Source organism: Panthera pardus, unplaced genomic scaffold, assembly GCF_024362965.1.
Source record: "Panthera pardus isolate Hobbes unplaced genomic scaffold, ASM2436296v1 HiC_scaffold_6, whole genome shotgun sequence".
Lineage (NCBI taxonomy): Eukaryota > Metazoa > Chordata > Mammalia > Carnivora > Felidae > Panthera > Panthera pardus.
Genome location: NW_026526991.1, coordinates 103860331 through 103884173, shown reverse-complemented (window position 1 = coordinate 103884173; position 23843 = coordinate 103860331). Strand labels below are relative to the sequence as shown.

Genomic DNA, 23843 nt, shown 5'->3' with positions numbered 1-23843 from the left:
TCCTCCTCCTCCCTTCCTTCTTCCTCCCTTCCCTCCTCCCTGACACCAGAGGCCCAAGACCTCTGATTTCCACTGGGTGCTTCTCCTCATCTCCTGTCCTGGGCTGCGATTGCAGTGGAACCCTCTGAGTCCCCATACCAGAATTTCCCCCTGCCAGGCTTTCCCATTCCTGGGATAACCTGTACCCTCGAAGTCACCTTCAAAAATTTCCATAACCTCAAATGGCTCCTGCCACGCCTTTCTAACTGACTTGGGCTTGGGCTGTTGCCTGGGTTAAAAGGACCAACAAATAAACACAGACACTTCTTTTAGTAAAAAGAATCCCTTGTGTTTGTCTAGAGCCTTGGAGAAGCATGGAGCACTTGGTAGCTTCTGGTCACTTTGATTCCCCCAGCGCCCCTGGAGGTGAGGGGCAGTGGGTGGGCGCTTCCCTCTGGAGCCCAGGCACCTCCTCCTGGCAGCTCACTGGGAGCCAAGGCGGAGGTGGCCTCAGGGCAGCTGTGTGTAGGGGAGGGAGGGGAAGGCAAACACGGATTCCAGGACAACACCGCAGTGCTGCAATTTATCTCCCGGGGATTGACAAACGGATGATGACAGGCACAGAGTAAAGCTGAGAACGACCACGTCATTTTTCTGGCAGTTCAGGGAGCTTTGGGCTCTTTAGGGGAGCAGGGACTGAGGAAGAGCAGTGACCCGCTGTCATGGGCAGCCACTTCTGGGTCTCCCACGAGGGGACCACCTTGACCTGGAGATGACCACTACCCAAGTGAGTCTCGCCCTGGGATCTACCACCAGGACCCCTTGCGTGTTCTCAGGACAGAGGTATGCCGGAGAGAAAAGGAGCCAGGTTTCCCTCGAAGGCCGTAGGTACTTGGTTCTGGTGCCGATTCTGGGTCTCACCTGGCCTTGTTCAGAGGCCCCACCTTCTCCTTCCCTCCCAATCAGACACCCAGGGCTAGCTGGCTCCCATGTTTACCCTGAGCCGATCAATGACCTGGCACGGGAGTGAGCACACAACCGCTAGGGGAAGACCATGCAGTCACCTAAGCCACACCTGCCCTTTGACCTCCTATCACTCCTGGCAGGCTTCGATCCCTCCTGGGCTGGAGGCCGGAGGCTGGGCTGGCGCCACTCAATGGACCCTGTGGAGCTGGGCAGATGGGCCCAGCGCGCATGGTGGCTGGCTGTAAAGCTCAAAAGGGACTCGGAATAAAAGACCCCGAGCCCTTTCCTCCCAGTCCACTCTTGCGTGGTCTTCATCTCTCGAGGCCTGGGTTTTTCCATCTGCAAAATGGACAAACTAATATTTGGTCTCTGAGTTATGAGAGCAAAGTGTAACTTCAGGTGTAAAAGTCCTTGAGAGTTCGGGAAGAAAATCAACAGTCCGACAATATTAAACAATATTGCAACCATATGAGATATTACAGCAATGTTATACGGATGACAAAAGACGAGGATGGAGAAAGCAGGGGTGGCGGGGCACGCACTGGGGTTGCACGGCTCACCCCTTGTCCTCCCACCAGGCGCCTGTCTCCCCATCCTGCCCACTCCTGGCTCGGCGGCCCCCCCATCTACCCCGTGGCTATGGACAGAAAAATGGAAGTCCCCGAGGACGGGCCTCCTGTGGTCTCCTGGCTCCCTGAGGAGGGAGAGAAGCTGGACCAGGAAGGCGAGGACCAGGTGAAGGATCGGGGCCAATGGACCAACAAGATGGAGTTTGTGCTGTCAGTGGCCGGGGAGATCATTGGGCTGGGCAATGTCTGGAGGTTTCCCTATCTCTGCTACAAAAATGGAGGTGGTGAGTTCACTTTGAGGTAGGCGTGGTGGGGAGAGCCGTGCCTTGACTGCCAGGCAGGGCCCACCTGGGCGCCTCCTGCCTGGCGATGTGGTAAACCAGAAGGAGGCTGGAATGCAGTTTGGAGGGCTTGGGTCTGAGTTCTAGTTCCGCCTCAGGGTCTTCCTCTGTGAAATAGGGATGGTGCCTCCCAGGGCTCCAGTGAAGTTTAATCGAGGTAATGGGCAGGACCAAGGAATCTGAGTGTTTAGTAAGATACACTACTAATAATGCTTCATTATTCTGGACAGTGTCAGTGGCTGATAGGATTCGTTCATTCGACCTGTGTTACTGTGGACCTATCCTGGGCCAGGCAGTGTTCTAGACACAAAACAGAACATATTCCTAGTGCAAGGTGGCAGATGACAGACAAACAAGTAAAATGCGTGGTATGTTGAATGGCGAGTTGTGGAATGGTGAGAAGCAAAGCAGGGAATGGGTGGGGGAAGGCTGGGTCATCGGCAGGGGGGGGGGTTTGAAAATGTGGAGCAAGGTGAGCTGCAAAGCTTTAGCTGAGGAGGTCACATTTGAGGAAAGACTTGAAGGAGGTAAAGGAGTGAATCGTATGGACAGTTCTCAGGTGAAGAACATTCCAAACAGAGCAAACAGTGAGTGCAAAGGTCCTGAGGTGAAAGTGCATCTGGCATGTTTGAAGAGGAGGGCAGAGACAGATGGGGGCAAGAGTAGGGGAAGGGATCAGAGAGGTAACAGGGCCCACATCTTGTAGCCTCTGCTCTGAGTGAGATGGGAACTGTAGAAGAATTTGATCAGAGAGGTGATATTACCTTGTTTATGATTTTTTTAATTGAAGGAACATTAATTTTATTATTTTTCAGCACTGGTAGTAAAAATGAGTAGGGGCATGGTGGGAAGGGGCCAGCTTAATCTTTTTACGTGTACAGTTAAATGGTTTTAGCCTATTCACAGAATTGTGCAACCATCACCACAATTGATTTTAGAACATTTTCATCATTCCAGAAAGAAGCCCCGAAGCCATAGGCAGTCACTGTATTCCGTGTCCCTGCCAACCCTTGGTGACAACTAATCTACTTTCTGTGGCTATAGATTTACCTACTTGGAATTTTCATACAAATGGAAGAATTCATTTATATGAATTTATTTGTGACTGGAGAGATTCTTTTTTTTTTAAGTTTTTAATTTTTATTTATTTTGAAAGAGAGATCGAGAGTGAGTGGGGGAAGGGGCAGAGAGAGAGGGAGACAGAGAATCCCAAGCAGGAACTGTGCTACCAGCACAGAGCCTGATTCAGGGCTCAAACGCATGAACTGTGAGATCATGACCTGAGCCGAAATCAAGAGTTGGACACTTAGCCGACTGAGCCACCCAGGCGCCCCTGTGACTGGACAGATTCATCTTTCCCTTTTGAAAATATCTTTATTCTTCTTGTGCAAATCGCATATGTATATTGTGAAATTAGAAACATTCCAGAAAGGTAAAAAGAAGAAACATTCCTATTTAAAGATAATCGTTGTTTAGAAAATCCTTCTAAACACGATTCGTATTTAATTTGACAATTATTTACTGAGTATCTACTATGTAACTTGTTCTGTGTTTCAAAACTTACAGTTATTATTACAAGCTGCTTGAACTAATGGCTCCAAAGAAATAGCGTTGGGGTTTCCTGGCAGGTCAGGGCTATGGAGCCAGGCCTGGGAGTGGGGGATGAATCCTGGCCAGAGATCAGGGGAAGCAAGAAGAACTTGTTTCTTTTCTTTTCTTTTTTTTAATGTTTATTTTTGAGAGAGAAAAAGAGAGAGGGAGCGCGCCAGAGAAAGAGAGAGAGAGCATGAGCAGGGGCGGGGCAGGGAGAGAGTGGGCCAGAGGATCTAAAGCTAGCTCTGCCGTGACAGCAGAGAACCGGATGTGGGGCTTGAACTCACGAACTGAACCGTCCTAGGCCAGTTTCACGGACACACAGGGCGTTAATGCTCCAGCTAAAGAGGACTTAGGCTGAGCGCTCATCTCATAGAGCACGTGGAGGCTCAGAATGTTTAGCGATTTGCCCAAGACCATAGAACCGGCTGGTAGCTGGTAGCCTGCTTCGCAGGCTCCCTCATCCTCTCCCTGCCGTCTGAAAAGGAGACAGGTTTTCAGGTTCCAGGGCCCACGCTGCCTCGTCCCACCTGGTGGCTGCACTGTGGCTGTGGCCTCTGTACTGTGGGGCGGCCTGGAGAGACAAGCACCTGTGCCAGTGTGCAGTGACGCTGGGCTGAGCCTGGGTCATCTGCGAAGAGGCAGAACCAGACTGCATTTCCTGGCCAGGGTCTGTGTTCATTTCTGTCCCTTGTGTCCTCACTTGAGCTCTGCCCCAACCTAAGTACCTGGAGGAGGCACACTGCCCACCCCCCTGCCGGCCCCGGCGTGTTTCCCTCACCTTTAACAAGAGACGCTGAGCCAGATCAAGGGTCCCAATCTGAGGTCACTGGTGTGTGGGGGTTTAGGAAAGTAGTAACACATGTTTCCTCATTGCAGACAACTTGATAATGGATCTGTGTGGGGGATATGACTTCACGGACCAACTCAAATGTCAACTCGTTGCTTTAGGCTTTTACAATTGTACTAACTCATTGCGATAATAGGGTTTATCTCAAACTGACCATAATTCTCAGTCAGCAGTTAAGTATAGTTTTTACTGATAAATGAATCAATTATTATTGCTTAATAAATAATTATTATTAGTTAATAAATAGTTTTGTAGAGAAAAATCTTTCCAAAGGGATAAAAAACAATGTTATTGGTATAATAATGTCTTTGGTCACAAGAAAGCAGGAAGTCACTAAACTAGATCATCTTCAAAAAATGGTTCACTTGGAGAGAGAATTTTATGAATTCTGAGTTTCCAGATGACAATGGAAACTCAGTGGTTCAGGAGTGTGTGCTTGGCAGAGGTAATAAGGCCTACCTTAGAGCAGAGGGAGGGAGATTATAAACACGTCTCAAGTTACCCTGTCTTCACAGATCCCTGTGGGGCATCTTCAGGCCTCTGGTGCCCAGAGTCTGGGCAGATGCCAAGAGAAATGTGGGCCAGGGCAATCTCCCCAGGTGAGGATTCTCAGAAGTTCATTAGAGGGGAGTGTGTTTGCAGTGATAGTGCATTGGAAACCCAGGGAGAAAGCCAAGGATGGAGGAACCATCCAGGCGATCCAGGACCAACCTCCTCACACTGCTGCCCATGGCCCAGGCCCTCACTGCCCTTCTGGGGTGGACTCAGGCTGACAGTGGCCCATCTCCAGGCCTCCTGAGCTCTCCCCAGTTTCCGTGGGGCTGAAGTCTACATGCCTAGGGTAGAGCTGAGACTGTCTCCTTCAGTAGAGAGAAGGGCCTCCACACAAGCCAGCAGAAGGGGTCCATGGGTCACAGGCCGCCACAGACCAGACTTTGGGAAAGTGCCCTCTGGGAGAGCCCCCAGCCCAAACACTTCTGAACGCTGCCCCTCAGCCACCTAAGCCACATAAACTGGAGTCAGTGATGGTACTGGCACTGGGTTGAGGAATGTTCTAGCAGTACTCAGGATGTACCGGCAAACCTGGGGTTAAAAAGGACATCAGGACTCGCAGAGTTACTGGCTGTTATGGTTCTGTAGGGCCCAGAAGACTCACAAATCCTTCTGTCTCACTCTCACATATCGCTACTGGCAGTGCAGATTGGTATGAGAGTCTGGGAAGGCGATTTGGAAATGCACGTCAAAGACCTTAAAAAAATGTTCAAACCCCAAAGGTGGAAATCCACCCAAATGTCCCTCAATGGACAAATAGACAAACATGTGGTATATACACAAGAGGGAATACTGTTCAGCCTTAAAATGGCATGGATAAACCTTGAGGGCATAAGCACTGTATGATCCCTCTTTATGAGGTGTCTAGAATAGCAATTCACAGAGAAAAAGTAGAATCGTGGTTACCAGGGGCTGGGGAGAGGCAGAGAACAAGGAGTTCCTATTTAACGGCTACAGAATTTCAGATTGGGTTGGGTAAGAAGGTTCTGGAAATTGATGGTGGTGATGGTTGGATAATAATGTGAATGTACTTAATGCCATGAAACTGTACACTTAAAAATGGTTAAAAAGTAAAATTCATGTTATATATATTTTACCACAAAAAAAGCCAAAAAAAAAAAATATGCATACCCTCTGACCTACAAATTTGTCTACTGGAAACTTATACTGAGGAGCAAATTAGGCAAGTGCACAAGGCTGTGGATAACGGATCACAGCAGAGTTTCCAATAAAACAACCAAAAATGCCAGTGGGAGTACTGATGGAAAAAACTAGGGTAGATGCATAAGGCAGAATACTATATAGCCATTAAAATTATGACATATGTATTTATTGATATAATAGGTTCTTGATGTGTTTTTAAATGGTTATCAAGTAATTATAGTAGGTTCTCACTTTTGCAAAAAAGGAAGTATGTATGTGTTTGTGTGTGTGTGTGTGTACAAAAAACTGAAAAGGTGTACAATGTTTTTTCCCTTTGCACTTTCTATTTTGTCTACAAAGTAAAGTGAATTACTTGAGAGGTCTTATGATGCAGTGGTTAAAAGCTCAGGCTCGGGGTGCCTGGGTGGCTCAGTCGGTTGAGTGTCTGACTCTCGATTTCAGCTCAGGCCATGATCCCAGGGTTGTGGGATTGAGCTTCTCATTGGGCTCCATGCTGATTGTGGAGCCTGCTTGAAATTCTCTCTCTCTCTCTCTCTCTCTCTCTCTCTCTTTCTCTCTCTCTCTGCTCCTCTCCCCTGCTCATACTTGAGCTCCCCCACCCTCTTCCCCTCTCCACTGCTCACACTTGAGCTCTTTCTCTTAAAAAAAAAAAAAAGAGCACAGACTCAGGATCAGACCAGCTGGGTTTGTGTCTCAGTTTCCTCATCTGTGTCTTAGTTTTCCCATCTGTAAAATGGGGATAACAATAGTACCTACCCCACAGGAGGTGGCTTTGTCAAGGATTTTGATGCTGGTGAGGCATTTACAAGAATGCCTTACAAAGACACCTGGGTGCCTCAGTTGGTTGGGCATCCAACGTCGGCTCAGGTCATGATCTCATGGATTGTGAGTTCACGCTGACAGCTCAGAGCCTGGAGGCTGCTTTGGATTCTGTGTCTCCCTTCCTCTCCGCCGCTCCTCTGCTCACATTCTGTCTCTTTTTCTCTCTCTCTCAAAAATAAATAAACATTAAAAAATTTAAAAAAAAGAATGCCTTATATACAGTAAGCAGCAAATAGGTGCTAAGTGTTATTATTGTACAGTAAACAATATTCCATTTACCCATGGATACACTTCTGAGGTGAGGTCACTATCTTAGTGACTGAAGTGGGCACTGATGGCTTAGGGTTGTCTTCAAATTCCATAATTTATCAGATGCTTTTTAGGCCTGGCCTCCTGTGGGGGCCTGTAGGTCAGTGCTTTATCACATGGCTACTGAAACCCCAGTGCCCGGAACCTGCCTGAGCAGAGGAAGGGCCTTGTCTGCTAAGACCCCAGTTCAAACCAGAGCCTGGTGGAGGGGAAAAAAAACCCTCTGAAAATTATTAGAGGGAAAATAATTTTTCCAAGGTGTTTTTGTTTGTTTTTCTCTAACATGTAACAAACTTGATAATTTAATAAGCATATCAAATTATACAGAACACATGTTTTTGTTCCAAAAATAATAAACTGACTGAGTTTGTGAAGCACACTGAGAAAATAAATAGTGCGTCTGTTAGGATTTCCACCTAAATTTTTACTCATTTTTCTTCAAAGGTCTTTCCTATCCTGAGTGGGGCTCAGACTGGAAAATTTCTGCCTGTCCCTGCTGGCAGATGGGAGGAAGCCGACTTGGGCCCCTGGGAGGGTGAGGAGGGTGACGAGCACTGGGGCATAGGTCTCCGAGGACTGAGGGCTCAGCTCCTGCCTCCTTCTTCCACAGGAGCCTTCTTCATCCCCTACTTCATCTTCTTCTTTACCTGTGGCATCCCAGTGTTCTTCTTGGAGGTGGCATTGGGCCAGTACACCAGCCAAGGGAGCGTGACAGCCTGGAGGAAGATCTGCCCCCTTCTCCAGGGTGAGTGTTCTCTTTTTCCCTCCTACCAGGGCCCCCAAGGGCCTCTATCCCTCCGTCACCCCATTCCCCTTCCTTCGGGGCCATCGCTTCCTAGTCATCTCCTCTCATCCCGTGCTAAGTGCTGTGGATGACCCAGGAAGTGTCGCCAGACTTTGTGGGGCCCAAAGCTTATAGATGCTGGGGAAGAAGGCATTCCTCAAGAAAGACAGCACAAAATTGCAAGTGAAACTTCAGATGAGGAGCCTTGGAAGGGGTCCTTGCAAGTGAGGAATCCTGAGCTTCATCTTCCTTGGCTTCCTGGAAAGCTGTTCCTGGGTACATGGCGTGGTCCCAGAGTACATAACAATAGTCATGATGATGATGATGATGTCGTCTAACATCTGCTCAGCCCTGCTATGTGTTAGGGCTCATGTAAGCACTTTACATATATTTCCTCATTGAATCCTCCAGTAATAACTCTCTTAGTTATTTGTATATGAGAAAATGAGGTCATTCGCTAACGATTTGAACCCAGGCCTCCCTGAGCTGAAAATTCATGCTATTTCTTGTGTTCGGGATTATGTTAGGGACAGTTCCTGTTCCCTCTATGGAGTTGCTGGCACTAGTGTGAGCAGTTTGGAGTGTCCTTCCCTGACCCCATCTTTAATTGATTGGACCAGTCCCCTGGGGGCCAGTGGGAAACCCAATCCTGGTCTCCGAGAGGTTTCTTGCATATTTGAAATGAGGAGAGGACTCTTTCCCTCATGTCAGTCCCTAAGGGAGCCCAGGGACTAGGCTATCTGGGGTTGCTGCCCAGCTTGGTAGGCTGGACAGGGGTGGGCATGGTAGAGAAACACTGGTTCCTGAGCAGGCCGGATCCCTGACCACTGACTGGGGGTTTGGTTGGGGTACAAGGCTGGTCTGGTACTGATCCCTCTTGGGGCATCCATGGGGCCCCTGTAGCAGCAGCAGTGAGTGGCTGGGGCAGGGGGAAGCTTGGCCCACATGCACTTCTTCTCATGAGTTCTGGCTGCTCCAGGAGTGCTGTGGCCTCAGCCGGAGCACAGAGTTTCTCAGTGCTCTGCTCCAGACCCCAGAGCAGCCTACTGTCCCAGCCAGTTGGGCTCTATCCCAAGGTCCAAGCGAGCCCCTGGGTGTCCAAAACAGGGGCCGGCCTCTCTGGCACGCATGTACTAACTCTCCAAGGGAGTCACCACAGACAGGGGGAGCAGACTAAGCATTGGATGGGGGTTGTGGGGAGCGATTGCTGCTCCTTCTGTCTTTTCCAAGCTGAAGAGACTCCAAGGTCTGGAGTCTCAGGGAAAGGCTCACTCAAGGTGTGTGCACCTATGTTGGTGGGAGGGTCCAGTCTGCTTACTGCCTGCCCGCCACCTGCCTAACTGCGCCCAGCCCACAGTTCACCTCCCAGGGAGCCTGGGCACACCCTGTGCTCGCCCACCCTCCCTCTTCAATTTGCACACAGGCACAAGCTTCCTCCTCTCAGAGAAGGGGCACCTCCCCTCCCCAGCCTGGCACCCTGCCTCCTCCAGGGTCAGGTCGGTGTTTACGGGGCGGGCGGTGGGAGCACAGTGCGTTCCGGCGGGTGAGTGGCGGCACAGTGGCCGCTTGTTTGGGTGTGTGGGCGTCTGTATGCGCGCTCTGAATATCCCCGCCACCGGCTCCCCTGGGGGACCCTCCTCACCATCAGCAGCCCCAGCCACCGCCCCTCCCGAGGACCAAGTTGCCCTGGCCACGCCCACTTTAGGGCTCCCGTCCCCCAATGCCTGGATGCTCTGCAGGGACCCAGATGCAGGAAAACACGGATGGCTTCTGGTCGAGTTTGCCAGGCCAGCGGGAATAGACAATCGGGGTGGGCTCACCTGGCCAAGGGGTGGTTTTGTTGACAGTCAGCATTGATTCTCCGACCTGCCCTGGGGCTGAGCTGGCCTTCCTTAAGTCGTTCTTGAGCCCGGGCGAGGACTCAGGACTCAGGACAAACAGGCCTGTGATCCGTCCTCTGCCCAGCTTTCACACCTCGGGACTAAGAGCCTCCCTGGCAACGTGCTACTTTTAAAATTACTGTGGCAAAGATCCCACGTTTGCAGGAGCAGACGGGCTGGGTGGGGGTGACTGTGCCTGCCCTTTGGTACCTCCCCCCCTGATAGGGAGCCACAGCCAGCCTCCAGGCTGCTCCTGGGTGTGAGAACGCCTCTGCCAACACTCTGGCCCCGCGCTCTGCAGCGAGGTGGCGTGTGGAGACTGACTCACGCTCCAGAGTTCTTGACAGTCAGCGACCACTTCTCCTTTCTTTTTTCCTTGCTGGTTTCTTTTGGTTTTTGCACTTATCTTGAGGCTGATTCTTACCAACGCTTCCCAATTACTTTGTTCTTCCAGTCCCTTTTCATTTTACAAGTAATGCATGATTGTCACAGAAAAACTAGAAAATGCAGATGGACAAAAGGTAAAAAACAAACAAACTTTAAAACATGAGCTGAAATCCTATCACCTAGATAGACAACCACCGTTAACTTTTGGATGACAATCCTTCCAGACTTTATCTCATTAGAAAAAAAAAAAAGTATACATTTAAATATATACTGCAAAAGTGGAAGAATGCCTGAGATGGTATTCTGTAACCTGCTTTTCTTAGAAAAATATGCTGTGGGCATCTGGGTGTCCCAGGAGGTTGAGCATCTGACTTCGGCTCAGGTCATGATCTCATGGTTCGTGAGTTCGAGCCCCGCGTGGGGCTGTGCTGACAGCTCAGAGCCTGGAGCCTGCTTCAGATTCTGTGTCTCTCTCTGCCCCTTCCCTTCTCGTGCTCTGTCTTTCTCTCAAAAATAAATTAAAAAACATTAAAAAATAAAAATAAATTTAAAAAGAAAAATATGCTGTAAATGGCTTCTGAGGCCAACAAGCAAACCACGGGTGTTCTGTTCATTTAGTACCCAATGTCCTTCTAGCCACAGCTGGCAGCTTCTATGTGACTTTGTTGGGCTAACATTGATCTCTTGGATTCTGTTTGTTGCTCCCCATGCCTGCCCTACTCCCGAAGGCATTGGTCTGGCGTCAGTGGTCATTGAGTCCTACCTGAACATCTACTACATCATCATCCTCGCCTGGGCTCTCTTCTACCTGTTCAGCTCCTTTACCTCTGAGCTGCCCTGGACAACCTGTACCAATACCTGGAACACAGGTATCCATCATTTCAGCCCCCGGGAGGGGGCCTCTCCTTAGGGGCTGGGCCTGTGGTGGCTGGTGATGGCGAACAATGACAGAGCACATGGTATAACTTGCCTCAAAGCCAAGCTCTGTGGCCTCTGGTGCAGTTTTGTGGGAGCCTAGACTAGGTTCCCACTAGGAGAACCAAAAATCCAACAAGACTGTGAATGTTTTATATAACTGCAGGGGGTTATCCTCACTCCCTCTGTGCCAGGTGCTAGAGATCCAAGGGTGAGCACTGGCAACATGGCCCCAGCCCTCCTTGAATGTGTGGTCTAGTGATAGAGACAAGTTAATAAAACAATCACATATTGCAATGGGTGAAAGAAACATTGCAGAAACTATACAGCAGTGGGAGGGAAAGAGCTAGCTGAGGCCTGAAGGATGAGAAGGACCCAAAATGTGAACAGCATAAGCCATGTGGGGGGAAGAGCAAGCCCAAGGACTCAGTCCATTCATCTGCTGAGTGGAGAGAGGGTGAGCAAGTTATAGGGGCAGAGGGGATCCGAGGTCTGTGTCAGAGGTTGGTGGGTGGGGTGGCCAGAGAAACAGCCAGATTCACTGGAACAAGAGCAGTGTGAGGCACATGAGGAGGGAGGCACATGGTCTCATGAACCACCTGAGTGGCTAACTCCTGGGAAATGGGGGCTCCAGGGGAAGCTCTTGGGACTGGGAATTATGGGGACTGCTGGGCTGCAAGGTCAGAGGGTTGAAGGGACTAAGATGTGAGGGTATCTCTCCCCATCTGGTCCCCAGCTGATGCACAGCCCCCTGCCCCACCCCTTGTTCCCAACAGAGCATTGCGTGGACTTTATGAACCGTTCGGGAGCCCGCACAGTGACCTCGTCTGAGAACTTCACTTCACCTGTCATGGAATTCTGGGAGTAGGTGCTGGGCTTGGATGCCATGTGCTAAGGGGCCCCAAGCAGGAAATTTGGATGTCTGAGGTCTGGGACTTGGAGTACAAGTTCAAGCCTTTCTGTGCATGCTCTTCAGCACTTACCCACCTCCCACCCCCACCTGGCACATCACTGAGCCATGAGGGAACACTCACATCAACCCACACGTGTCCACAGGTGCACGGCAAATAGTCTGTCCCAGCTAAGGAGAGCTGGTTGTGCACATCGCTCCCCAGCTTTGTGTTCAGTGATGTCATGTTGGTGGCTTGAAACTGGGCAAGGAGGAAGCATTTGTACTGCAAAAACTGGCAAACACTATACTCACACCTCCACCCTTCCCCTGACTACACCCTTACATCTGCCCATGCCCACGTGTCCACCTTCGTTCTGACACAAGTGTACCTGTACCCTCACCCTTACCTAAAACCCACACTTATTTACCAACACTCACATGTGTCTACCTACACCCTCACACATTTACGACCCCATGTCACCCAAACCTCACACATGTCCACCAACGCTTACGCACACACATTTCCACTACTCCCTACACCCTTTAGGTACTAAAACACATTCAGCCCCTCTGTTTGATACCCATGTAGTTGTGCATAAACCTGAATATCTACTCTCCATCTACTTATCCATTTATCATTTACCACCCTCACTCTCTCTCTCTCTCTCTCTCTCTATCTCTATCTCTCTGTACAACAGAGAAAGCTGGATGGTTAGAAAGACAAAGATACCTATGGGATTACGTGATTTGGTCTTCTAACGGCCAGGGGCATACAGACTACAGGTGGGAACATGGCATGGCCATAGGGGAGGTGCAGGGGGATGGGGTGGGGAAGCCTGGAACCTGAGATGTGTGGGGTCAGCTCTAAGAATCAAGAGACTTGAAGACAAAGGCGATTTGTGCCCCTGTAGCCTTTCACCTGGTTATTCATTTTTTCCATCCTCAGGAGACGTGTTTTGGGCATCACCTCAGGCATCCATGACCTGGGGGCCCTGCGTTGGGAGCTGGCCCTGTGCCTCCTGCTTGCCTGGGTCATCTGCTACTTCTGCATCTGGAAAGGGGTCAAGTCCACTGGCAAGGTGAGGTGTTCTGGCTCCTGGTAAGCTCTCTGCAGCCCCCAGAATCCATGGAGACACTCACAGAGTCCCTCTGGAGAACTGAAAGAGTAGTTTAGGGGAGAGGCATGGTGAGAGCAGGGGAAAATGGTAGGAAGAGTTTAGCTCAGCACAAGGAAGGACTTTCTCTTTCAATATTACTTTAAAAGACCTGTTTACATAAGAAACATGCAGAGCAAAATGAGAAGCATAAAAGTCCCCCTAATCACTGTTGGAGCCAGCATGGTGGCAGTTTGGATCTACTAATCCCTGTTAATGTTTTGCTGTATTGCCTTCTAGTTTCCTTTTGAAGTATGCTTGTGTATATCTGTATCTATTATGTGTGTATATTACACAATTAGGATCATACACTTTTACGACTTGCTGTTTGCACCTAACAACACAACAAGACAATGTTTGGTAAGAACTAGCACACAGAACTATCTTTGAGGTGGTGAGTTTCCAATAATCACGGGGGTTTAAGCCAAGAATGGACAAGAGTGGCTTATTGTATGTGTTGAGAGAGTTCAGACTTGAACACTTATTTTCAACCCAGGGAATCTGAGGTGGATGCCTCATGCTTTTTAAAGCCAGGAGTAGACGGGATGCTGACTTCTCTGATTAGCCTGTTCTTGGGGGGCAGCCTTGCCTTTCCGCGGATTGTTGTAATTATAATAAAACTAGAAATAGTGATAATAACACAGATATTGCCATCCCCGTGGGTTAAGGAGCTAAACTTGGTCAGGGGCCGAGTAGACCCATCTGAGTGTCTCCATGTCCCAGAGCTCAGGCCACTGCTGCTTGCCCAACCCTAAGCCTGGAAAAGTGCAGTCTAAGTTTTGCCACAGGTCATTGTGGCGATCTGCTCCCCCTCCCTCACCACGTCCCACACTCACCAGGGGCATAGGGAGACCAGCTAGGGTGAGGGATTAAGGGAGAACAGATTCTGGATTCTATTTTTTTTCTACATTTATTTATTTTTGAGACAAACAGAGAGAGTGAGTGGGGGAGGGACAGGGGTGGGTGATGGACAGAGGTTCGCGCCCGATGTGGGGCGCGAATTCACGAACTGGGAGATCGTGACCTGAGCTGAAGTCAGATGCTCAACCGACTGAGCCACCCAGGCGCCCCTGAATTCTAAAATAGTCTTCGAAATGTTATGGCTGGAAGCTTGTACCCCTCCCTGTCTTTGTTCCCTCTTTGCCCTGCTGATGTATATCTCACAGTCTGCCTGCCAGGGCACCTAAGACCCACTGGAATGTGTAAAGGAAGACAGGTGCTCACACACTCTCAGCATCTCTAAGAAGGTGTCGGACCCTGAGCTAGGTGTGACTCATGCTGCCTGAGGAGGGGTGACAGGAGGACTACTGCAGACTCCCTGGTACCTCCTGGCAGCTGTGTCCCCAACAGCAGTGACCTGGCCCCGCTTCCCCTCCAGGTTGTTTATTTCACAGCCACATTTCCCTACCTGATGCTGATCATCCTACTGATCCGAGGCATCACCCTTCCGGGAGCCTATGAGGGTGTCATCTATTACCTGAAGCCAGATTTGCTTCGCCTCAAGGACCCCCAGGTAGGGGTTGTGCTGGGGACTCTTTCCCAGATGCCTCTCACCCCAAACCAGAGCTGTACTTTTGAAAATCTGTAGTTGCTTTTCTCTTGGTTTAAAGGCAATATATTCCCTCCTGCAAAAAAATTAAAAAGGGGCGCCTGGGTGGCTCAGTCGGTTGAGCGTCTGACTTCAGCTCAGGTCATGATCTCGCAGTGAGTTTGAGCCCCGCAGCAGGCTTTGTGCTGACAGCTCGGAGCCTGGAGCCTGCTTGGGATTCTGTGTCTCCCTCTCTCTCTGCCCCTCCCCCACTCATGCTCTGTCTCTCTCTCTGTCAAAAATAAATAAACATTTAAAAAAAAGATTAAAGTCAATATATCCCCACTGGAGAAAAATTAGATAAAGGTGTCTTGTAATCCTACCACTCAGGTATCATCTCTATGAGCATTTTAGTATATTTCCTTCCAACTCTTTTTCTAGTTGGTGTTGTGTATCTTTGTTTTAATGTATTTGAGATATTTATATACAGAGAGATGCATCTTTTTTCATTTAAATTCCATTGTAAGCATTTTTCATGCTATCACATTCATTTGTAGAAGTCATTTTAAATCCTTGCATAATATGTCCTCCATCCATCATCCATTCGGTCACTCATTCACCCAAAATGTACTGAGGACTCTTTCAGTGCCAGGTGGCGCTCTGACCATGGAGTGGGGCAGTGGGCAAAGCAGACAAGGCCCCGTGTCCTCTGAACGCTCACCCCTGGGGTGGGGGTCCTCACTTTCTCAATCTCTGATTCTTGGACATTTAAGGTCATGTAGTTTTTTATGATCGTATATACAGCTGCATTGGACACCCCATATTTAAATCTCTTGCCACCTCTCTGATTATTTCCTGATGGCAGTCAGCCCTGGAATCACTAAGTCAAAGAGCATGTGCCTTTAAGGTTCTTGAAATGTACTGGCTTTAGAGAAATGTGGACTTTTTCCCCCAGTATTGGAGGGTACCCTTTTTTCTGCAGGGCCCATGAGAGATTCGATAATAATTTAACCTTTGGTAATTTGATAGATCAAAATAGTATCATTTTGTTGTCTTAATTTTTTTTTTTATTTTTTACTGCTGTGAGGCTGGACATTTTCCCACAGATTTGCTGGCCATTTGTATTTCCTCCTCTAGGACTTGTCTGAGCGCATTCTTTGCACCCCCTCCCCGTGGAGTCCTGGTGGTGTTTTTCTTTATATTTTAATGAAGTGGCCTGTGGCACTTGTTGAATGAGCAGGTGCTCTCAGTTCTGCCCTGCAGGTAGGCTTTGCCTTCTCTGGGCACTGCCACTCCACCTGAGAAATTCAAGTACTTGGTGCCTACGAAGTGCCCCCAGAGGCAAATTTACTTAAAAAAATTTTTTTTTAATGTTTATTTATTTTTGAGAGAGAGACAGAGAGTTGGGGAGGGGCAGAGAGAGAAGGAGACACAGAATCTAAAGCAGGCTCTAAGCTATCAGCACAGAGCCAGATGTGGGCCTCGAACTCAGGAACCATGAGATTATGACCTGAGCTGAAGTTGGATGCTCAACCGACTGAGCCACCCAGGTGCCTCTCCCCCAAAAGAGGCAAATTTAAACCTGGCCTGCCAGTGAAGAGATTGTGAGCAGAGAGTGGGGAATAAGCGACTCTGAAGGCACACCCAGGAGGGCCCGCTGGGGCTGAGGGGTGACGGGCGGGCACCCTCCCACTCCCTCTGCCACTTTCTTGGGGTCTCACGTAGGTGTGGATGGACGCGGGCACCCAGATCTTCTTCTCCTTCGCCATCTGCCAGGGGTGCCTGACAGCCCTGGGCAGCTACAACAAGTACCACAACAACTGCTACAGGTAGGGCTGGGCGGCCGGGACACTGCGGGACCCCAGGGCGCCAGACCTGCCTGCAGTGAGGTCGGAGAATCAGCTTCATCTTGCAGACTCAGTGTCTTCCTTCCCTCCTCTTCTTTCTTCCTCACGTTCTTCTCTCACCTTCCACCACATGACCGTGGTCTTTCGCCCATTCTCTCTTCCATTTCTCTCCTCTCGCATATTTTGCCTTCCTGTTCCCTCCCCTCTCCCCGCTTGCTGTCTTTGGATCTCCCCTCCCTTGATGGATTTCTTCCTCATTTTCCTTCCTGGTTCCTCTGCATTGGCCCCACCCCGCAGGGACTGCATCGCCCTCTGCTTCCTCAACAGCGCCACCAGCTTCGCGGCCGGGTTCGTGGTCTTCTCCATCCTGGGCTTCATGGCCCAGGAGCAGGGGATGCCCATCTCCGAAGTGGCCGAGTCTGGTAGGTACCACTTTGCTGTCTGGGCCCTGAGGGGAAGGGGGGTCAGGGAACACAGATCCCTCCTACAGGGTCCCAGGCAGGAGTCCCAGCAGCTGGCTTATGAGAACCTTTCAGCATCTGGGGGCAGAGCTTGGGCCTTCTCATGGGAGGGAGGGAGGTGGAGGAGGGCACTGAGGGCGGGTAGCCCCACGGTTGTGTGCAGGGATGGATAAATGGATAAACCAATGCACAGCCAACTCCCCAGAACCAGAGAGCAGAGTAAGGGGTGAAACTACCCTAATCTATTGAACCACTCCCCTTGAACCACACAGTGCCTTGGGAGAAGGCTCTTTGCCAGGGCAGTGAGAGCCAGGAGCTCTCCTGACTGTGCTGTGTGCCTGCAGGTCCTGGTCTAGCCTTCATCGCGTTCCCCAAGGCGGTGACTATGATGCCCTTATCCCAGCTGTGGTCCTGCCTTTTCTTCATCATGCTCATCTTCCTAGGGCTGGACAGCCAGGTTCATCACCCCACCCCAACCCTCCCTGCCCTGGTGACCCTCTTGCCAGCTTCTGAGGTTCTGGGCTTTCCCTTCCCCCCGCCCCCCCCCAACTCCTTTTCCCCTGACCTACATTCCAAGCCCCACTCCACTTTCCAGGGTTTGTCCTTGCAGTTGGTTGGGTGACCCTTGGCCTCAAGACCTTCTTCTGTGAGGGGGGCCACCTGCTTTCTCCCCCCACAGCCCCGCCCCCATCTTGGGGACGGAACATATCTCCCCCTCCAACCCTCACTGCTGGGACCCTCGGTCGTAGAGATACGGCCGAGGGCAGGGCTGGCCACCCTGTTTCTGTCCCTGTGCCCCTTCCTGCGCTCCTATGCATCAGCACGGGTGAGTGGGGTGCAAGGCGGCCAGGGCAAGGCCACGCCAGGCAAGGCCCAAGGGCAGGCGGTGCCTCTCACCCTGGCTTCCCTCCTGCCTGCAGTTTGTCTGTGTGGAGTGCCTGGTGACAGCCTCTGTGGACATGTTCCCCGGTCAGCTCCGGAAGAGCGGGAGGCGAGAACTTCTCATTCTCACCATTGCCATCGTGTGCTACCTGCTAGGGCTCTTCCTGGTCACGGAGGTGAGCAGAGGGGGGTGGCCTGCAGGCGGGGCTCCAGGCTGAGGGAGCCGTGCGGTGCACTGGTGACCCTTCTCAGAGCCCACCTTCCTCACAGCAAGGTTGTGGGGACCACGAGGCAGAATCTACCTGTGTTAGTTAGCTGTCTTTCCGTGTCGGGTGATAGACACCAAATGCAAGCTAGCTTAAGCAGAAAAGGGAGCCTTGGGGGAGCCAAGAAACTGCAAAGTCTAGGGATATTTGGTTTCAGGCATGGTTGGATCCAGCTGAGCTGGTCTAATGACATTGTCAGGAATGCCCTTCTTAGCCAGATTCCCCTCCTCATATTAAAGAAGGTGGGTGCAGCTTCAGGCTTACCTTCTGCCACCCACCCAACCCCACAGGAAAGAGAGGGACCTTTTCCTAAGAACACGGTAAATGTCTGGCCCTGGCTGTCCTTCGGGCCTGGAGAGGGGAGCGGAGCACTCTCAGAGTGAGGTGGGGCCAACTTCTAGGAGATACGATCCCAGGCAGACAGTTCCCAGTGTCCCTGTAGCTGTCAGGTTGTTGTCCCGATGTTAAATGCAGGGCCTGCCTTGCCTGGCCAAACCGCCTTCAGATGCAAGGAACAATTTCCCATGGGCCGAGCAGGATGTGTGCCCAGATGGGTGTGCGCCCTGTCCCTGAGGAGCGGGTTCCCTCCCCCATTGGCCAAGGCCCAGCTCTCCCTGTCTCTCTGCAGGGTGGGATGTATATCTTCCAGCTGTTTGATTATTACGCTTCCAGTGGCATATGCCTGCTCTTCTTGGCAGTGTTTGAAGTGATCTGCATCAGCTGGGTGTATGGTAAGTGGAGGGGGGAGGCGGGGAGAGCCTACCCCTAAGGTTGTGAGAGGCCGGGTGTGCCAGCCCTCTGGTTTCTATAGGTCTTGGTGTTGCTGCCCTGGTTCTTTTCTCTGGGAACTTTGTCCGCCTCTGGGAACCCAGGCATTTCTCATTGTGGCAGACAGAGCTGCGGTAAGGACAAAACTGATTTCCTGCGCTAGTGAGAGGAATCAGAAACAACAGTGTGCCGTTTTCTTGATGCGGAAACTGCTGGAGGCACTTCATCAGTGGGAGTCCTAGTCAGAAGAGATCTTCAGGGCCACGTAGTCTGAGCCTCCACACATTTCCACACTCCCTTTCTAGGTTACCACCCAGACCTTGCTTGAATACTTCCAGGAACAGAAAACTCGTTCCCACGTTTTTGAGGTAGCTTTTTTTGTTGTGGCTGTTATGCATTTCTTTCTTAAACTAAAGTGAGTTCTGCCTTCCATTGACTGCCCTCAACCTCCCTGACCCCCCTCAGTGCTGGGGCAACTGGCCAGTGGTGCTGAGTGCTGTGACATCCATGCCATTGTTGTGCCTGATGACAATAGAGGAGAAATCTTTATGCATGGAGTCCGTGCACTGCTGAATGCCAAGCAACGTGATGATTGTATCATACATTCTCTCTCAACCCACACAACAGCCTGTGCAGGGGAGGTGAGGCTCAGAGAGGTAGGTTTCTTGCCTGAGCTCACACAGAGAGTAAGTGGGGGAGGCATCATCATACCCAAACCATCTGACTCCACTGCACCAGGTTGGGGGGGGAACACATTGCTAGTGTAACAAGGCTCAGGGCAGAGAGGGTAGGTGGGTGCCGTGTAGTGGGCATAGGTAGGAAAGCCACGAGAAGGTTTTTATTTTGCTACCCCGGGCCTTCTTTTTTGGTGTCCTTTCCTTTCCTGGGACAGGTCACCTGTCTTCTCACCTCAAGCATCTGATGTCTTTCTGATTTTCCCCTACTGCTCCTCAGAACTTGTTCTCAAAGAAGATCTGATAAACTCAATCACAGAAAGGTATAAGTAGCTGAGAAACCTTAGTATGTTACCCCTTCCTAGTAACATCTGGTTTTTAACTGCGGGAAAAATTTAGAAGCCAAAGGAATGACTCCCTAATGGTGGCATTTCATGCCCATCAGTGATCAGCGGAAAGTTCCTTTTTTTTTTTTTCTGAGGAAGGGCTAGGGGGCCCTCCAACTGTCTTTCCCGATCAGCGGCCCTTTTCTTCTTGGGAGACTGGCTGGATCTGGATCTGGATCTGGAGCAAACGTGGAAACAGAAGGACAGTAAACAAATCCAGTCAGTGTTTCCACAAACACAAAGCAAGCCTCTTAGCAAGATTTTCTAAGAACACAGAGTGGCTCCTCCAGAGTGTCGAATCTAGACTGTTGCTCCATTCCCAGAGGCTTTCTGGCCCTATGTGAGTTCAGCACGCTATGCTTGGAACAGTGGGAACTTTGCTGTTTTGACTTGAAACTGAAGTCATGTCTGAGGCATATATAAGTGAGCGTTTGCACAGTCATTGTGCCCATTTTAGGCTCTCACCCACCTCTGTGGTTAGCAGGGTCTTCATTCCTAGACAAGGGGCCAAAGGATTTAACTGGGAGGTTAGGTGACTCTCTCAAGGGCACCTGGCTTTTTGGTGGCAGCCCCTTCTTTCTCCTCGCTCCCTGCCTTGTGGTTGGGGTGCCAGGGACCCATTTCATTCATGTGCCTGGATCCGGTTTCCCCTCATAGGGTAGGGGGAAGAGTGCAAAGCCAGGTGAGTCCTTCCCAGATACTGTGAGTTCTTCCCTTCCTCCTGTTCTCACACTCCCCTCCCACCTGGGCAGGGGCAGATCGGTTCTATGACAACGTTGAAGACATGATTGGCTACCGGCCATGGCCCTTGGTGAAGATCTCCTGGCTCTTTCTGACCCCTGGACTTTGCCTGGTATGTGCCCACCCAGCTACCCCTATATCTCCTCCTACATCCAGAAGACTCGGGGACAAGGAACAGGATGCCCGGGTTCTGGGGCTCTTTTCCTGCCTGTCCAGTTACCTTGGGAGGCCGGTCCATTTCCACTTCTGGGTTGGTTCTCCTGCCCTTCCTTCCTGGGACCATGTCATCTCTCTGCTTTACCATCATTACCCTCCAGTTTCTGCTCCCTTCCTTTCTCATAGCGCCTCCATCCAGCCGCCAGACTTCCCACTTATGGTCTCTTTCTGTCTGCCTGCTCAGGGTTCCTCCTCCCTCCCCCCTCCCCCACCGCCGCACCTCCTGTCTCAGCCCTCCATGGAGTGATGCCTTGGCCCACAGCTTGTAATGGCTTTTACTATTCTACCTCATTGAAGCACCTCAGTGTATTTATTTATCTATCTGTGTATTCTTTTAAGTTGATTTATTTGAGAGAGAGAGAGAGAGAGTGAAAGAGAGAGGAACCAAGCAGGCTCCTCACTCCACGCTGAGCCCAATGCTCGATCTTATGACTGAGATCGTGACCTGAACTAAAATCAAGAGTTGGATGCTTAACCACCTGAGACACCCAGGCGCCCCCACTTCAGTGTAATTTACTTGTCCTCTGTCACTGGATATTTAAGCAGCTAAAGAGAGGATTTCAAGGGCTCTCTGTCTAATCTGCATCCACCTCTCCCTCTTTCCAGGCCACCTTCCTCTTCTCCTTGAGCAAGTACACACCTCTCAAATACAACAACATCTATGTGTACCCTCCTTGGGGCTACTCCATCGGCTGGTTCTTGGCTCTGTCCTCCATGGTCTGCGTCCCTCTGTTCATCATCATCACCCTTCTGAAGACCCAGGGTTCCTTCAAGAAGGTAGGGGTCAGGGGAAGTGATATATTAAAGGGGGTTGCTGAGTGAGGTTGCAGGCAGGGCACGATGGGCGGGGCCCAGCTCTGAGTGTGGGACAGCTTTTTGGTCTGATGAAATCTCAAAGAGAAGGGCCTTTGAAGACCAGTCCAATGGCTTCATTTCCAGAAACACTCAAAAGACCTAGAGTCCTAGACCTTCAGAATCTGACCTCCAGCCGATCATGTGGGCAGGTTGACCATGGGTACACTGTCAAATGCTTATGGAGGAAACTGAGTCACAATAAGAACTTCAAGGTGCCCAGACAGAGATTTATAGGGCACAAATTCCTTGCTCCCAGGAAATTAATAACCAGCTATCATGGTTCATTCCTGGTTTCTTTTCTTAATTCTGCCTGGGGAGGCATGGGCAAAAGCTCCCTGTTTAGAGTTTAAGACATGCCTTCCCAAAAGGGGATAGCGCATGCTCCACAAAGACATTACACTTGCAGAAATCTATCTGGCCTACAAGTAACGGAAAACCCGACCTGCAACAAGCAATAGGCTTATTTTCTTTTTACATCAAGAGACCAGAGATGGGTGCTGCTGGTGTTTGGTTCAGCTGCTGAAAAGAAGTTGTTAGGGCCAAACTCTTCCTCTATTTCTGCACCTCCATCCTGAGCACGTCTTTTTATCATCATGCTTACCACTTCATGGTCACAAGAAGGTTGTCATCATTCCAGTCATCACATCTGCATTCAAGGCAAGAAGGAGGGGAAGAAGATGGCACCAATAACAGTAATAATAGTAGTACTGCTCCTCATAAAAAATAATAGGCACTTATTGACCAACTGACCCTGTGCCAGGCACTATACTATGAGCTGTGTACTATTATTATCTTTGTTTTACAGATAAGGCACAGAGGGGTTAAATGGGTTGCCTAAAAAGTTGCATATGTAGTAACATAGCTGGGACTAGAACCCAGCCCATTCATGCTCTTAATCGCCACGGGATTGATCGTCTCTTCTCTCTTCTCAAAATATTTATTCATGTATTTACTCATATCGTGCTGGCTGCCCCCAGTGTGCCTGGCTCTGTACCAGGCCCTGGGGATACAACCAGGATGAAACAGCTTTGCCTTTCTCACCGGTAGCACCCACTCGTTCCTTCTTCTCTCCACAGCGCCTGCAACAGCTCACCACCCCCGACCCCAGCCTCCCGCAGCCCAAGCAACACCTGTGTCTGGACCGTGGTACCAGCCAGGACTGTGGGCCTTCCCCAACAAAGGAAGGACTAATCACTGGGGAGAAGGAGACCCACTTGTAGGACGTGGCCAGCAGCCAAGTGGCCACTGAGCCAGGAACCTCTGTCAGGGCCACTACAGCAAACAGCCTTTGCCTCTGTCCCTTACCACAGTCCTGCTGAGCACCTCTGTGATGTTCATGGGTGCCCCCGGCCAGAGGCCACGCTGCTCTCTCCTCAGCGAGGGCAGCTCCTTCTGGTGGGCTAGAGGCGGTCCCACTGCACCACGCCATACTGTTGGAACACACCTTCTTATTTATAAAGGAGGGTGGTCTTTTTTTGAGTCCACCATCTGATTCTAACATATTACACTGTGTGGAACTCCCACTGTAGGGATGTTCCTGTATCTGGGATGTTACAGCTTACTATATTTGTGCATTGGGAGGGTAGCACTGATGGGAATATGTATCATGCTTTGGCTTGGAGAGCCCAATGGAACACACCATGTTGGAAATGACAACGAACACACTATTGGATTCTGACATTCCATTAGAGGGGTGCTTCATTAGGCTTAGTGTTCTGGAGTCAGTCCATGGGGAAGGAACTTGAGAAACAGCCAAGAGGCAAGCCTTCACAAGCCATCATTGTCTTAAGGTGTCCCTAGCTGCAGCCCTAGTTCCACATGCCTCGGGCAATGTTGTCCTCAACTCATGGAGCATTGGAATGGAAAGAACTTAGAGATGATCCCTAGACTGTACAAATGCATGGTGAGGGTGGCTGTACTTTCCTATGCCTGCAACAGACATTGCTGACTGAGTCTTTCCCACCTCACAGTCCTTTCAAATACAGTGCTCCAGGTGCTCCAGTTGCCACTGTGCTTTTTTTGTCCAACCTCCTGACTTCATGGATGAGGAAACCGAGGACCA

General features: G+C 50.4%; 1 protein-coding gene across 6 annotated transcripts; it reads left to right on the top strand.

The window, feature by feature from the left end:
• Positions 1–1158: 1158 nt before the first annotated feature.
• On the top strand, positions 1159–23782 carry SLC6A12 (solute carrier family 6 member 12). 6 transcript variants are annotated; one of them, XR_002084543.2, is made up of 14 exons: positions 1159–1798; positions 7756–7890; positions 10925–11065; positions 11888–11975; positions 12950–13082; positions 14536–14670; positions 16411–16514; positions 16830–16954; positions 17338–17450; positions 17914–18051; positions 18770–18872; positions 18953–19043; positions 20722–20822; positions 21533–21645. XR_002084543.2 is itself a non-coding variant. In XM_019464900.2 (14 exons), exons 1-14 carry the CDS (start codon positions 1414–1416, stop codon positions 22999–23001), a joined length of 1986 nt encoding a protein of 661 aa, XP_019320445.2. In that variant the 5' UTR covers positions 1187–1413; the 3' UTR covers positions 23002–23782. The 6 variants fall into 6 exon arrangements, 3 of the variants coding, with proteins under 3 accessions (XP_019320445.2, XP_019320442.2, XP_053750750.1); XR_008419420.1 differs by lacking the exon at positions 21533–21645 and adding an exon at positions 19375–19906 and having other exon boundaries at positions 18953–19277; positions 20722–20810; XM_019464900.2 differs by lacking the exon at positions 18953–19043 and adding an exon at positions 22858–23782 and having other exon boundaries at positions 1187–1798; positions 16860–16954; positions 21533–21703.
• Positions 23783–23843: the final 61 nt, after the last annotated feature.